Raw genomic sequence first — 16,511 nt, forward strand, 5'->3', positions numbered from 1 at the left:
CACATCTCTATTGTGATACTATGAACGTACTCACCAAATACATCAACCTCACACATTTCAAAAATGGCATTTTGTTTTTTGGTGTAAAACAAAACATATCGACCAGTCATATCACAGACGGCATCTTGTATAAAATCCGGGAACTGATTTCCCTCTTTACAAAGTCGTCCCATACTGGGGTATGAAGCATTTGATATATATAGTTTGTATCCTGCGAGTCGAGTTTTCTGCGTAGTGGCTACAAAAGCAACAAATACATAGAAAATTCATAGTTAAAAAGTAATAAAAACGTACATAAATGATTACGTAAGGGCTGAATACAGATGGCTTATCAAATTCACATTTCGTACAACTATGTGTATAGATGTTATACGCTTTCTCATTATTTTGAATAATTGTACAATTATTTTTTTCCCTTCAATACAGTTTTTACAATAAATCAAAATTTTATAAATACTGTTAGGACCAAATCAAGTGTATTACTGAAAGAAAAGAAGAAAGGAAATTATCCAGTATGTTTCACTTCATACTTGACACTGTTGTGTTAACTAATACAATTCATTGCGTTTTAACACAAACGTTTGGAAATCAAATTTATCCTCGAATATATTCTAGCATACATGTTTCAAAAATATGTATTTAATCAACAAACAGATATCTTAAACAAATACATGATACCGTCTGTTAGACACGAAGTCCGATGGTATTACAAAAAAATATTGCTTGCCGATAATTTCTGGAAATGGCTATACCGCTTTTGATCTATCATCACTACCTAAAGACAGACTTTCATTAGAACCACCCTTTACTGTTACTGGTGTCGATTTAAGAGGAGCATTGCACATAAAAGACGATAATGGACAAATCCACAAAGCCTACATATGCATAAACTGACACATATATTTAAATCATCATGTAGCCCAATGTCTCAGCAATGGCATCAAAACAAATGCGATAACACTTAGGGTTTTTGGGATAAAATGAATTAAATGTACCTGTACCTCACCGAAAAATCTCTTGAATTGACATATTTTTCAATGACAAAATCCCTAGGGTATTTGTGCTTCAGTAAAAAAATGGCTTATTTGGTATTTTCTGTTTTCATCTTATCATTATTGATACTGCTGAGGTTCTTTTAATGACTTGTGGCGATTTTCGTTGTCAAAATTGATCAAAAATGCAAAAAATGGAATTTTAAATTTTTCGTTAAAAGTCACATAAATTCCACTCAACAGGTTATTGCTAAAACTAAAACGTCTCAAATTTGATATCATTCGATAGATAATTTCATTTTCTACATAATCACGAACGAGTAATTTCAAGAAAGAATTTTCGAATATATGTTAAAATATTTCCCTACCCCTAGAAAAATGGTCTCAGTAAACAAAATTCTCAATCACGGCATATCGACATTGTTAAACTCATATTTTAGGCCTTCAAAGCTAAAACAATGATTATGTCAAGGATATCTGATCTATTCAGGCACTTAGATTTTCTATTTGGGGTGACAATTTCTATAAAATTGAAAAAATGGGAATTTTCAGAATTTCAGAATTTCTTCTACATCACCCGTTATTGTAATTTTATCGAGATAAAAACGAGATATCGTGATACTTCAATCTGTTTAGTTTGTTAATACGTGCTGTCCCAGGAATGCTCAGACATTTAACAATTAGTCACAACAACCTTGGCTTTTTTACACAGCGGGGTACATATATAGGCTTATACTGAAAAAAGAATCCGAGAATATTCTTTGGCGACAAATTGACACGGTAAAGGGAGATATAAATGTATATAAATCTTACCATAAAGTTGCGAATAGGGGTTGCCCGGTTGTCCTTCCCAGCTTATGGACTAGTAGGTTTGTTATTTTAAAACCAAGTCATGACCTGTTATACCCTTTTATTGATAGCTTATGATTGAATGATTTGAAAAAATGCACACTTTTTATAATACTCTGCTTTGGTTTAAGTTATCTTAAAGTGTTACTTGTTCATAAGATTTTACTTTGAACGATATTTTACGTAAAGAAATGGGTATTACTTGTGGTGTTCAAACTGCATTATTTCATATGTCAAACACCCACGCACCATAATACATGCTATCCGCAATTTATCTTATTTATATTTCAAAGAGTAATCAAGGGAACCTAGGTTATAGCGGTAATCAAAAGAATGTAATACAGGGACAAAGACCAGACGTGGAGACATACACACCTAAGAACATAAAGTAACTAAAATCATACATAAAAAGTAAGTAACAAAACAAATGACAAAAACATGGCTTTCTTCACCAATACTATAAATAGTTTTCTTTTACCATCGATCTCCAAGTGAAGGTCAAGATATGAAGCTGAATTCACAGTGTCTATAGTATCATTTGTTTCAAGTTCTTTGGGGTAGATGAAATGTTCATAATCACCGGAAATAGGATTTTAGCAATAATACTTTATCTATAAAAGGATCTAGCTAAACGATGATTTTTTTTTTGGATCAGACAAGCAAATAAAGCTATGCCTTTTAATAAAATGCATACAGGGAGCAACTTGATACGACCACAAGTTTGAAAGCTTGATACAGCTCTGCATTCGATTGTGATAAAATGTTACAGCACATTATTTTCATTTTCATTGATTAAAGTGGCTAAAGAACTTTAAATCAAAGGAAGCAACATGATATTATCCAAGAATAGAGACTAGACCGGGAAAAGAGACATACACAACAAATAACATGAAAGAAACAAAAGAAAACAGTAACCAGGACTCTGGGAGCATAGACTAGATGAACCGGTAGGGAAAACATCCTTTGCTATACTTAAAACATCATTCGAAGTATGTAATAAACATAAGAAATAAGCAATTAATAAAGGATGAGAAAAAACTTATTTCAGTCCCTTTTTGGCCGAATAAAGGATAAGATGCCTAACAAAATACCTCAAGTTTTACGCATATTTATACAAGCAGTGTGCTTTTATGAGTTCTAAGAAATGCAATATATGCCACAAGGGATACAATATTGCGGAAAGGAATGAATGTATGCAATGTAACAGTATTTCTGACGCTTTTGAAAATTTATATTATTACGAGTCCAAAAACGGAAGCTGGCTTAATTTATATGTAATAATTATTTGCCTCAACTCAAAACGGGTTTGGAGTGAGAAACCTAATGTTTAAGACAAAAGTCCTTTTTTGGTTTAATACCGACACCAAAACCATAACGAGTTATGTGCCACAGGGTCGATCATCGGCCCAAAATGGTACTCCTTTCAGTGCTGGAGGACCGATGCATCGGCTCTTCAAAATCTTTCTTTGACGTCATAGTATTTTGGCGTTTGTAACGATAAAGCGTGACATTGGGTGGCAAAATTAAGAGGGTAAGTGAAGGGTATATAAGTCATCAATCAATCAATCAATCGAGCATTAAAATATTTTATAGAAAATTAACACCGCTGCAGTTCAAACTGTACATGTCTTTTACTGGTACGGATTTTAGAAATGAACTATTAGGTTTTAGAGTATTTGTATTTTTGAATATGCATTGAATATCATTCTGTGTATAACGTTAAATGTTACTTTCTTTTAAAGTTTCGCGTTTCTCGCCCGTTATCATAAAAACTAGTAAACATGTCATTCAAATCGACACCATCCATGTGCTTATCATAGCTTTCTATTACTTTTTGAATTTTATTCGCGGAAACTTTAGCGCCATATTTTGTTGTCAGAATTTTTAGGGGTTTTTTTTTTGTAAGAGCATACCAAAACTTTTTGTTGTCGCATAAATACAGACTCTGTTGGGCGGAGATTTGCAGACTAAATAAGATTTGGCATCGGACGGTTGCTTCTAAGAGTTCTAGTTATAAAAGTATTCGATGTAAACAAATGCCCTCAAAAACTTCGAAATAAGAATTTGCCTCGCATATCCGCGGTTCTAAGGATCATCCGCATACAAGTAAATGAGCAACCAGGAGTCCACTAAAAAGTGAACAAGATGCACAAGTAAGGTGGATGTCCACTGTTTTTTTTTAGAAGAAACCACCGAATTGCTCCGTGGTAGACGAAAGAGTTAATTAAGGAAAGCTAGGACATGGTAAACAAATCGGTTTTCATGGTGCTGAGAGATACCCAATGCGTACCACGTGTTCATGATGACGACCGTAAAACTTTGTATTGATGACTTTGAATTCATTGCGACATAACCCTATACCAGAAGGCTAATTGTAAAACGACTAGCACGGTTTAAAAACTCTAGTTTCTGGCATGGCGTATCAGCTGGGATATGAAAACTCCATACGCAGGTGCTGAAGTAATGTTACCACATATGAAAGTTGACAATACGAAAGGTGAAGACATTGCGTTTATCATATAGCTTGTAATGAGAACATTTCCCATCGATCTCTTAGAGTAAGTCAACGAATATATGTGGCTGACTTCATAGTGTCTGTTTTAAGACAAACGTCATCTCTATAATGGAAACTGAGATCAAAGAATCTAGCAAATTGACGTTTTTACTTTTTGGACAACATCATCAGCCTCTAAAGAAAGAAGGAGTAGGTCAGGAGTAACAGAGCACTATTTGTTGCCTTTGGAATGCCGACCGTCTGTTGAAGAAAATTTCCATAACTTTGAACAAATATCTTTTCGACAAGAAATTCCAGCATTTTGACATCTTCCTTGGTATATTTAGAGGATAATTTGCGATAGTTTTACAAAGTATGAAGAATCGTTACCTACGTATTTGTATCTAGGTGTTTATTTTCTGTTTAAAGTAACAGCGAATATTTTAGTTTTGTGGCGTCGAGGCAAGTGCTTTTGTGTTAGATTCACCTCAGTAAGGGGAATACCAGTATAAAGAGTTAGGATCCACATTGAATTGAACTGTCGAGGTAAAACTGAAGACAGTACTCTTTGACTGCTGTAAGCATGGAAGTTAACAGTTTCAAATGAGGACTGTAAGTGCATTTTGCATATCCAGCTATTAAGTGTTGTTTGTATGGATTCTTGAGGAGTTGTGGAAATCAGTATTGAACGAAAGTCAAGAATTCAATGAATAATTATCTTTATGAAAAAAATCAACACAGAGAGGAAGTATTTAAATCACAACATTCTACATGTGTCATTGCAAAGTAAGTCATATCAAGCAGACAACATCTTGTTACCCCTTTAATCAAACGACAAATCAATCGTTTATTAGCAATTATAAGCCTTTGAACTACCTTATTAATATAATGTCATTGTATCGTTAGAATGACGTTCGATATTCTCTACTGTTTTCATATCTATTCTAACGATGCCGTAAAAGTGGCATTCGGTTTACTCGGGATTTAACCATCTTCGTTCACGACCTGAAATTTTTGTTCAAAATAAAGAATTCTGACTCACCGAAAATAATTTTATCTGTAAACAGGGAAATGAAAACGGGAGTCATAACGGATGTGTTATATACGTAACTTTCTATCGTTATATAAGCTATTTTTGTCACCATTGTCAGTGTTGGGAAGTGCGTATCCGCAAACAAATAATAAATGCTTACAAAATGTTTGTTTTTAATATATTTAAATTTTGATCCACAATCCACGAATTCAAGTACCCAACGAAATGTCTTTTTTCCTCTACTTATGAACATTGATACCCACAAAATTAAATGAAATCAAAGATCATCTTCAGTAATGTTTTCTTTAATACATTGCTTCTCATATAATGTGTGATGACAAATGTTTTGTAAGAAATCTCAACAGCACAGCTTTAAACTTGTGGTCCCAATTTTATTGCCAAGTGTGCAGATCTATCTAACTTTTTTATTATCCCCTTTCAGGTCAGTCTATAATCTTAATCATACTTGTAGGTACTAGTGTTAAGAATTTGAGTAACAAGTTTTATTCTTTCTCAACGGAATATGAGAATGATATTCTAAATTGTCGAATACAAATGCGAATTCAGACAATAGCTATTCTAGCCAAATATTTCTGTAAAAGAAACATTGAGCAATAAAACACTCACTGTCATTTCTGTAGTAAAGCACCACCCTGTGTATATTATATATATTTCTTAGATCCACCTGCCACCATGCTTCTGGTTTTCCTACTTGCGTGTGAGCACAGCTAAGGCTGTTCCATGCCTGATTGTGAATCCCATCGATTGCAAGTTGAGCGACATGTGTTCGTCCCAAGTAGGTAAAATCACCACTTTGAGTTGCCACTGCTCCAGGCAACTTGGCCAAATTAACTAAAATGATAATAAAAACTACGTCTCACTTAAGATAATAATGCAACTTCCTTTTTTCGGTCTATGTTCCTTGATGATGTTCTTTACATGTACGCTAGATTTTTGGTTCCATTGATTACTCTTTATAAAATTTGGAAACAACGTCATAACCATTACCGATATAAAAGAAAATTGTGTTTTTTTTTCTGTTTGTAAACTCACAAGGCGAAAGTACTCTCATCAATGTGATTTATTTCATATGGCAATCGTTGTATTTATTTCTGCATGTTATATATATATAAATACATGTTTTACTATAACGCGAGAGACACATTGCATTCTAAAATGAATACTACCACTTAATAGTTCAAAACTATTGAAGTAAAATATAGAATACATATGTTGTTTAGCATTAGATGATATGTAGCATAAAATCTGATAAAAACATGTAACAACACTGAAGTTTACCTCGAAAAACTGTGATCAAAGCCCAATAGGTGAAACCCCCTACTCCCCTCCATAAAAACCATAGAAGAAACATCGTTATTCAGATGGAATAGGTGGTGCACAATGCTATCATGTGATCAAGATTGTGTGAAAGTTTCCTCAACCGCCATTCAGGTGTTTTTGAAGCGTTGTGAATTCATGTAAAATGGTCCGAAAAGTTACAAAGACCATGTTTTGCATCAGTAAACAACACTTTGTGTCAAATGATTTTTTTATATACTGATTGATTTATGTTAACTTTATAAACATATCCATGACTAAAAAATCCTAATTGTATCGGATTTTGTTTTTCTTATTTTTTTTTTAAAAAGCTATATTTCAGAATTTCAAAATTCATAAAACATTGAGGCTTCATTATTTATATTGCGTATGGCACAACATCTCCCAGTTTTTTTTCTCTTTTTGGACCGAGTTACTTATTTACTATTCTTTGTTCCCCTGATTACTTTCGCCGATTGATTTGGCTTCCTATTTCGATTGTTATGATTTTGAGTACTTCTTGAATACAATTAAATTTTGGACTAAGATCTTCCAATATATTTGGTTATAATGCTGCTGATGAGAGATAACTCCTTGAAACTAGTGTATAGAACAATAAAATTTGCAATATATATGATTGATATTTTTGTATTTGTTCATTAGTGGAAACCTATTATCTTTTTAATTTGCAAAATGATAGTTTATACTCGACGTCACATACAGCACATTTTCGATTTGAAGCTCTATTTTTTAAACTGTCGGGACTTAGCGCTAGAGTTGTCTCTCTTTTATTTAATCTGAAGATAGTTCGCATATATGCATGACGAGATAGTTCCAACAAGTCGTTTATTGGCTGAAATCGTGCGTAACAAATCCTTACGGGAAAATCCTATACTAATATCCGCCATGTTGGTTTCTACGGGACGATTTGTTTACAAACGGAGTTCGTAAGTTCCCGTCGAACTCCGGTGACAATCGTCTGCTTGATCAATTTCTCGGTGTTGAACGATGTTCGCGTAGAATAAATCCGATATATCCGAATTATCGCCGAAATGCATTCTGGGCTCTTTGGTTTTCGGACAAACCATTTAAACGTAAACAACATCTCCTAGCAATCCGATGACTGTAAACATGGCCGACTTTTGACAATGTAAATATTGGGACCGAGCATTAAAATCTCACCGGAATTTAACGATTCAATGTTTAGGGAGAAGCCGTTTGACTAAACGAATGAGCACGTCATTTAAGACAATTTAAACGACGGTAGGTGTCAATTAAGTCGTGGAAAATATTTTTATTCAACGCCGAGTATAGTAGTTGATACGTTTAAGATGTTTTTCGTTTTTCACTTAAAATTTCACAAAGAACTCTTTGATAACACCTTAATTGCAATACATTTTACACAGCAAAAAAATTAGTTTTTCCTCTTATGAATTAAAAAAATGAGGCATTGTTTTATAAGAAAAAAAAAACCATAATCGTAGTCTTCAAAAACTGTTCCCCGTTAGTGTTCCCTTGTCACATAATATTTTAATGAGTTTGAAAGTTAAACGATACTTCATGTATCGAATTGTAAATTCCTGTACACATATCGTGCTTTCCATATTTTTGTGTTACGTTGAAAATTACATTTGGCAATCATGGCAGAAAAAAGCATCCTTGAGAAACATCTGACTTTATCTCGGGCTTTTAGTGGGCTTCATGCAGTAAGATTATTTGTATGTACTTTTTAGTTCCTTTAGTTTGTGCGACTCTTTATTTGTCAGATAGTGTTTCCGGCAATGTCACGCCTCTGGATTTACCCTTATTTGAAAATGCTGCATTTTTTGTATCTTTAACAATTATTAACACGTACTTAACTTTGCACCATAACAAGTTGAACATATCAACAAACTGGATATCAACACAACTTCCATCTTTTCCATAAACCTTGAATTAGAAAAAAGTGAAGCGTTTCTCTTTGATATGTTTAACGTGGCAGGAAATAATCTGAAAAATGGGCGAAGTTATGTTCTTTGAAAAGGTTCTATTGAATAACAAAAGACAAAGCCAATTAGATTTCAATTATATTGACTATATTTCAAAGACAAATAATTATAGATTAATAACCTAAAACGGCATATGTATTACTTTCCAATTTTTGTTTCTTCAAAGTGAAGAAATATTTTTAATTGTTAATATAAAAAATGTTTTAATCAATTCAGAATATAAAAGGAATAGCAAGATTTGAACCTTAACCTAAAAGTTATTAAAACATAGGAAATTTATGTGTGTAAAGAAATAAACATGGGTTCAATGAATAATTCCTGTTAATCTGTTAATCTATAACAGGCAAATGAAAATGGAACTTTGTACTACTTAACTCTGTAAAATTGTAGAAATGGGATTAAAAGCAGAACGAAATATTTGATATAACTCCGAAGTAAGTTTGAGTGACACTTTGTCAATTTCCATTAATCCAATTTCGTAAGAATTTCGAAATTTGGCTGGCGACATTTAAAATAAAGACAAACAGTTTAAATATTCATATTATCTTTCTGTCTAATTATTTAGAGGTCAAATCTAGTTTTTTCTGACCCAGTACGACAATGTCTATTATATTAAAATATATCTTGGCTGTTAACAGTATAGTAATGTACTCCGAGTCGTCATGCATGTAAATAAGTGTATTGGGTCAAAATGGTAAATAACGAACGAAAATCATATTTGTAGAACTTACCTGTGTATTTTTCTATCCATGTCTCTTTAACAACTCTGAAAGTATAAAGAAGAATTGATAATCTCGAAAATTTGAAGAGAAAAAAAGCAGAACTGTAAAACGATGAAAAAAAGGCGTGAAAAACTTATACCGTGGCTTTTTCCTTTGATCCATTCCTTGTGAGTAAATTATAACTGAGCTTCAAAGGCTTTTAGAAAATTGATGTTATGACCATAACATCTCGCATAATGTTTCAAATTGTTGGTTCATATGCTACAGCTTTTGAAATAGACATTGGACAATCGGAATATAAGTCTTCCCAATTTTCAAAGAGTGTTCTGTAAAATAATTGTGAATCAGTTCAGCTATTAATGTCAGCCTCATATGAGTGAATAGATCAGCTTGTAGAGGAGCACAATTTGTTCCCACTGGAATGTCGTTTGTTCAAAAACGCGTCCACAACACTGGATAAATATTTTGTCGATAGAAAATTCCAGCATTCTTATATCATCTTTTTCGGTATATTTGGAATATGGTGTGTAGTCACCTTTTATGACGTATAAAGGAGCTCTACTATGTACCTGTATGTGGACTAGTATATAAACGGCTGAAAAATCATAGGACTTTATGCTATTATATTCTGACAATAATCTAGAATTCGGGGTTTACAGAAGATCTTTCGATTTTTTCTGAATCTACATTGAATTAATACCACTGCGGGAATAACAAGTGTCAAACAATACCACAGTCAAACTTACGTTGTACTTGCTAAAAAGATTACAAATGCATAAGGGTAGAAATAAATAAGAAAGTGGTGGGTAGAATTGGTGCTATTTGTCTGTTGAATCACTTATTTAACAAGTAAACTTTCTACGTGGTTTTGAGCTCATCAGCTGTAGAATCATTAATAATGAATAAAGAATTTTTTTACACGTAAGATTTAAGATCTGCATATTAAAACCTGTATGTCTCTACCTTTTGAAGAATAGTCAGTCGTTTATTGCTCCAATAGATGAAAAATAGTTTAAGAATGGAGGAAAATGTAAGTTTTATCTATCATACACAGAAAAAATGCAAATTCTATAAAAAAAAAAATTCACATCTTATTAATGCCACACATATTTAATCATATATCACAATACTTCTCATAGCTGTAAGGTTTTGAACGGGATCTCGCTATGCAATAAGTTGACCTAGAAATATCACAACACAATATAATATAGTTAGACAGGATGATTTTTACACTGCTACTGCTCTTCACATTTCACTGAAGATATCATTTCTTCTCTACGATGTCTAAACCTAGGATACCAATCTCAAAGTTTGGATTTTGCGTATTGTTTGTGTAATTGTTGTTGGTAGATTCTACATACATATGCAAAATGCTTTTACAGCACATCACTGTCTACTTTACAGTCGACGCATAGCTAACTAGAATTCTTTTCGTTCTGCTTTCACAAGTAGTTTTGTTCGTCACGTGACTTTGACTAAATTTTCTCTCTTTTTATTTGGTTACACGTTTGTGAACGGCGAATTCACTTTTTACGGTTCTGTGTTTTTCCTTCAGATAACGGTTGTAGTGGATGTATTGCAAACAATTTTGAAATGCTGCAATTAACAACTTATTATCTGCTTTGTGTTAACCCTTGCAAGCATAAATATCATACAGAGAGCTTAGATGTTTCATTCAAATCGTCTATTTTCTAAAACTTGAACTGACCATATTATACATAATTGTTTCAAACATATGTACATATGTACTGAAGTACTGAACATTACTATTATAATAAAAAAAAATCTTTTGAAGAAATTTTGATATTAAGTGTTAATTATTTACCGCCTTGTTTACACAACCACGACGACTAGTATCATAACGATCCCACTGTATGTCAAATGCAGTTAGAAGTATAAAGGTTCGACAGCCAAAATGAGAAACGTTTTTATGAACTGTAGATATTTCAAGATTTATCGACAGTTTTTTTAACTTTGTTTTTCTCTGGTGTTAATAATCACAAATGTTTTAAAACCAAAATGAAATCGTCTTCCTCCAACGAGTTCAGGTTGTTTCCTTTTTCTTTTCCTTTTGTCAATATTCGAATAAAAAATTAAAAGGACTACAGGGAACGTCTCGATGATGTTTTGAAGTTCTAACAAAACCTAAAACATCTATTAGGGGGATATAAGGATGTTAGGGAGATGTAAAGTCACATTTCATCATATACTTCCTTTTTCAACATTGATTTCAATATTCGACATTTAAGGTCGCAAACGTTGGCAATCAACTGGGGAGGTATAAGAGTTTGATATTCATTTAGATTTTCCCACATTCTGTTGGAAAGAAGGATTGATCGCCATCGACACGGTAGGTATCAGACATCTGATTTCAACAATATCTTTTTTTAAATTGTCGCCATTTCAGGTTGCACAGAGCAAACTTACTCGTAAATTATAAGCAATCTTATTTTGACATTTTTTGTTGCTAAGAATTGTGTTGGTTGCAATCGACTCATTAGGTGTCGAAGGTCACATTTCAGTATTCATTTCAATATTCGTTATTTTATCTGTAGCATCAACCCTTTAGCACCTAAGTTTTCAAACAACAATATGTACTCATGAATTATGCCGTAGCTTTGTGGAAACTACGCGGACAAGTGCTAAATTTCTTACAGTTAGGCAATTGCTAGACTTTTAACAGTTAGGCAAGTACTAGACGTCTTACACTTAGGCAAGTGCTAGACTTCTTACAATTAGGCAAAAGTTAGACTTCTTACATTTAGGCAAGTACTAGACTTCTTACAGTTAGGCAAGTGCTAGACTTCTTACCTTTAGGCAAATACTAGACTTCTTACAATTAGGCAAAAGTTGGACTTCTTACATTTAGGCAATTACTAGACTTCTTACATTTAGGCAAGGTAATGTTGCTAAAGAAGTTATGTTATTAGTACAACAGTTCTATGGCTGTCTTTATGAATTCGTGGATTGTTACGTTCACCAAGAGAACCGATTTGTTAACGTGACATTGAATGAGCAGCTCGGAGAATGTTTCTACAAATGCAGAGCACGCTTACCCTGCCGTCAAACCTGGTTAAAGTTTTTAGTGAAGTAGGGGTTGCACATTTACTTTTGTTTCTATGAGTAATATTTTGTTGGTTTTTTACTTTGTTGGGTGTTTCTATTTTCTTATGTCACATTTAATCCTACTTCCCTTGATTTCACTTATATAAATATTATGAAGTTCGGTACACGTGTCTTAAGAACTAATCATCCAGAAATGACAAATGACTATGGCTCACTGAATGTTATCGTAACGAAAGATCAAATGTTTGAATTAAAAATTAAGGATGTTAATATGACCAGGCGCAAATGGGTGTATAGTGTATAACATGTTTAAAATAATTGATAAGCAAATTAAGATTACCTCTATAAGAAATATATCTCCAATAAAAAAAACCCCAAAAATCCTGGCAAACTCAGCAAGCATTAAGTATATGAAACAGATGCAAGTCAAATTAGGAAGTTTATCTGTACGGCACAAACTATTTAAACATCTTGGATAAATTCTCGGAAGAAAGTTTAAAAACGTACGTCTGAAAATGATGAAATACAAATGGAAAGGAAACGGAATACAAAAAGATAGCTGCAGATTTTTAAAAGAGTTAATATTATTGTTCCCATCGTAATCCTTGTTGTTTTATTTTTATGATGGTGATTTTCTGCTCATGTATTGATTTTTAAAAAAAAATGGGATATTTTAAGTTCTACCTAGTTTAAATGTTGGCCTATCAAATAACTTGATATAAAATTTATAATATCTATAATATAAAAATACTACGAATTTCACGGAAAATGTTCTATTTCATGAAAGATAAAACGGAAAAAACTTCATTTATATATGCAAAAAAATGATGAAAAAAACAAAACCTGAATGATGTTTATATAATAAACATTTTGATTTAGTCTTGAATGTTGTTGTCATTTCATTGAATGGATTTAAATCCTTTTTAACGATTTCAAATTCAAATTTATGCAACTCAATTCTTAACGTTTTATCATTGCTCAATGATCATATTTGCTCGACTTTTTATTTTTAAAACATACATTGTTCAAATTTAAAAAAAACTTCCAGCTTAAAGGTATGTGCCTCTTACTAGTAATAATACTACTTCAATGGTTCAAGAGATATATCTATAATAACATAAAAACACAAATGTTTTATCATGTAACTACAATTTACAATGAATTGTATCTTTTTTCGCATTAACATACCATACCAAATGATATGACAGATTGTGTGCATGGGAAAACAGAAATGTGGGAATTAATCAATCAGATTTAGTTATCTCGAACATCTAAATATTGGTAAATTAGAGCACAAACATTATGTTCAGTTGTTATGTTTTGTTTTGTACTAACAATAGTATATAACGAGAAAAGATAGGTGCATATCTCAAAGAAACAACAATCCCACCGGGATGAAACATGTCATCTCAAGCCCATCCTTATGTCTTCAATGAATGATGGGGAAACCCTCACTCCACAGGCTGTAGCTGGCCCCAACATAGGTAAAATGGTAGTTTGGCAAGTATATTTTAGAACATTAAGCCAATAAATCAGTCAAGCAAAATAAAAAAAAACTTGCCCAAATGTCTTTGTTTCTATTTTACGGTTAAAACACAACTGTTTCTCTTTACTCAAAATAAAGGTCCAAGGAATGTTAAAGCCTTAAAATTCATCCATGTGTTAATGTTAATGTTTCATTTATAATATAACGATAATAAGTATAGTCATAAGTAGTGCAGACAATAGTTAAGTTATCTCTCTTGTAGATACAAAACACTTAATTTCCGAAGGATGTGTAAGACGGGGAAGTTTACGCCTGTGCTTACTACTCCAGACGAATGCTATTTCCGACCCTGAGATAGTTTGATAAATGTATGTGTAATATTTAGGAATGGCAAAAAGATCGAGTACTCGCTTAAGATGCTCGAGAGTACTCGAATACTCGAGTACTTGGATAAAACTTCAACGTTCGCCGAAAAATACTGACTTTGGTTGAGATGCGGTATTTTGTTACCTTATACATACACGTTTAACAATGATTACATCACTCTACATCTAAATGTATGAAAAAACGCAGTTTTTACAAGTTACCTTTCCATAAAAGCAATTATTATTTTTGTATTTATTACATGCTAAAATCATTGATGAGTTAAAGAAGTCCGAATCTGTTTCATATGTTTCCGTGAAGTAAGCAGTTTTCTAAATACGACATGTATTTTAATTTGTTAGCAAAAATATTACTTCAAATTAGGTGCACTTAACAATTTTCATCATTAATTAAAGAACAATGTACAATAATTTTATAAGATTTACGCTGATAAACAAGTGTTGTCCGTATATGAACACCTTTACAAAAGTATATAATAATTTGAGTGAACTGTTTGTACGTTGTTTATTGATATTAATTAGTAATACAAACGGACATTTAGCACAGTTTGAACTTCATTTGGGAACTGCATCAAGAAGTTTCAAAAGCAAAGGAGTATCTGGTTACTTAAATTGCACTAGAGTACTCGGCCTTCCGGTCAAGTACCCGAATACTCGAGTATTCGTTGTCATCACTAGCATTTATAGTACTTTGCTTTATTTACAGTAGTGTGTCACGTGATAGTTGATCGGTTAAATATTGGAAAAGATACAATCATGCACTAATCTTAATGGTCCTTAATTAGTGTCGATATGTTAAGATAAAGTTTCAAATCATGGTACAAATGATATTTAGCAGTACGGACAAAGCATCATTTTAATATTATTAATGATATGAATTTGTTAATCGAAAAAAAACATAACCAAACCAACAAATCTAATGCAACGTAAACAAAACACACACTACCTCAATGAAACATGATCAAATGTTTCTAGTGTACAGCTATAAAATGTACATATTCGATATTTGATTATTCCCTTTTCCTTATCAATAAATAAATCGGTATGGATGTTGTTACATTATTTTTTTTTACATTTGATGATACTAAAATCTTAGTTGAGATTTTCTATGTGCATTCGTCATGTCTAATCTTCGTCCCTGGATAATATTCTTCTAATTTCCGCAAGAATCTTGGTTACCTCGATTACTCTTTCATATAACTTCAGTTTCCGAAATATATAAATATCTTCCTAACCATGCATGATAAACTTACTTTTAGATAAAGCCTCATCCTTCATAGAAGTTACAAAATTCAGTAAGTCTGTTGAAAAGTAAATAATCAAGATACACAAGTGTACTTCAGTTGTCCGTTCCTTCAAGTGTTTCCACTTTATTCAAGTTGTTAAGTTAAGAGGTAATAGTGGTATTGTCCTGTTAGAAATCATATGTAGTTCTGTATGTATTAAAAAAACATTACCCTATTTCATTTTGGAAAACATATGTTTTCAAAAATATGCCCAGAAATATGCTTTTGTAGATCAAATGTTTGTTCCTGTCTTGCATTTAAGACAATTCCAACCATATAAACACTCTCAAACATTAAGTAACTAAAATCATACATACAAAGTAACAAAAGCAAATAAGCAACTCGGACTCCACTAAAAACTGGGAGCATGGACCAAGTGCATGGGTAAGGTAAGCGTCCTCTGCTTTTCTGGAAACACCCGCCGAGTTGCTCATAAAAAGTCAAGTTCGGGGTAGACGGAAAAGGAAAGGAAAACTATGACACGTTGAACAAATCTGTTTTCATAGCGCAGATGGACACATCGTAACGATCCATGTAACTTCTGTAGTGATGGTTTCAATCTTGTAGCAACATAACCCTGTTCCAGAAGCCTAATTGTTAGAAGTTTAGCGCGATGCATAAAGTCTGCGTAGTTTTGGCAAGCTCTGGCATAACGTAATATGAAAACTCCATGCGCAGATGCTGAAGGAATTTTGCCACAGATGATAGGAAAGTTGAAAAGTCATCACGTTTATCGTAAAGTTTGGTAAATAGTTTTCTCTTACCATCGATTTCTAAAAGTGTATGTCAAGATATGAGGCCGACTTCACAGTGCCTGTAGTATCTTTTTACAAGTAATTACAATTTAGCTGAAAAGTACCATAATCTTATTATCTAGTGCATATGGAACACCCAG

At 32.7% G+C, this 16,511-nt stretch overlaps 1 protein-coding gene across 3 annotated transcripts in view; it reads right to left on the minus strand.

Moving 5' to 3' along the window:
* The window catches only part of LOC148626852 (receptor-type tyrosine-protein phosphatase alpha-like), a 61,297-nt gene extending 45,597 nt beyond the window's left edge, over nucleotides 1-15,700 (minus strand). For all 3 annotated transcript variants that reach the window (XM_088549685.1, XM_088549621.1, XM_088549529.1), the window contains exons 1-5: nucleotides 15,584-15,700; nucleotides 9,405-9,439; nucleotides 8,541-8,614; nucleotides 5,996-6,220; nucleotides 35-238 (exon numbers count right to left, since the gene is read on the minus strand). In XM_088549685.1, coding sequence (XP_088405811.1) covers nucleotides 35-238; nucleotides 5,996-6,220; nucleotides 8,541-8,614; nucleotides 9,405-9,424 — 523 coding nt within the window. In that variant the 5' untranslated portion in view covers nucleotides 9,425-9,439; nucleotides 15,584-15,700. The remainder of the gene's footprint in view (nucleotides 1-34; nucleotides 239-5,995; nucleotides 6,221-8,540; nucleotides 8,615-9,404; nucleotides 9,440-15,583) is intronic.
* Between the last annotated feature and the right edge of the window lie 811 nt (nucleotides 15,701-16,511).

This window comes from Perna viridis, chromosome 1 (assembly GCF_037379345.1).
Source record: "Perna viridis isolate PV_CMFRI_1.1 ecotype Kerala chromosome 1, ASM3737934v1, whole genome shotgun sequence".
In the NCBI taxonomy this organism is placed as follows: domain Eukaryota; kingdom Metazoa; phylum Mollusca; class Bivalvia; order Mytilida; family Mytilidae; genus Perna; species Perna viridis.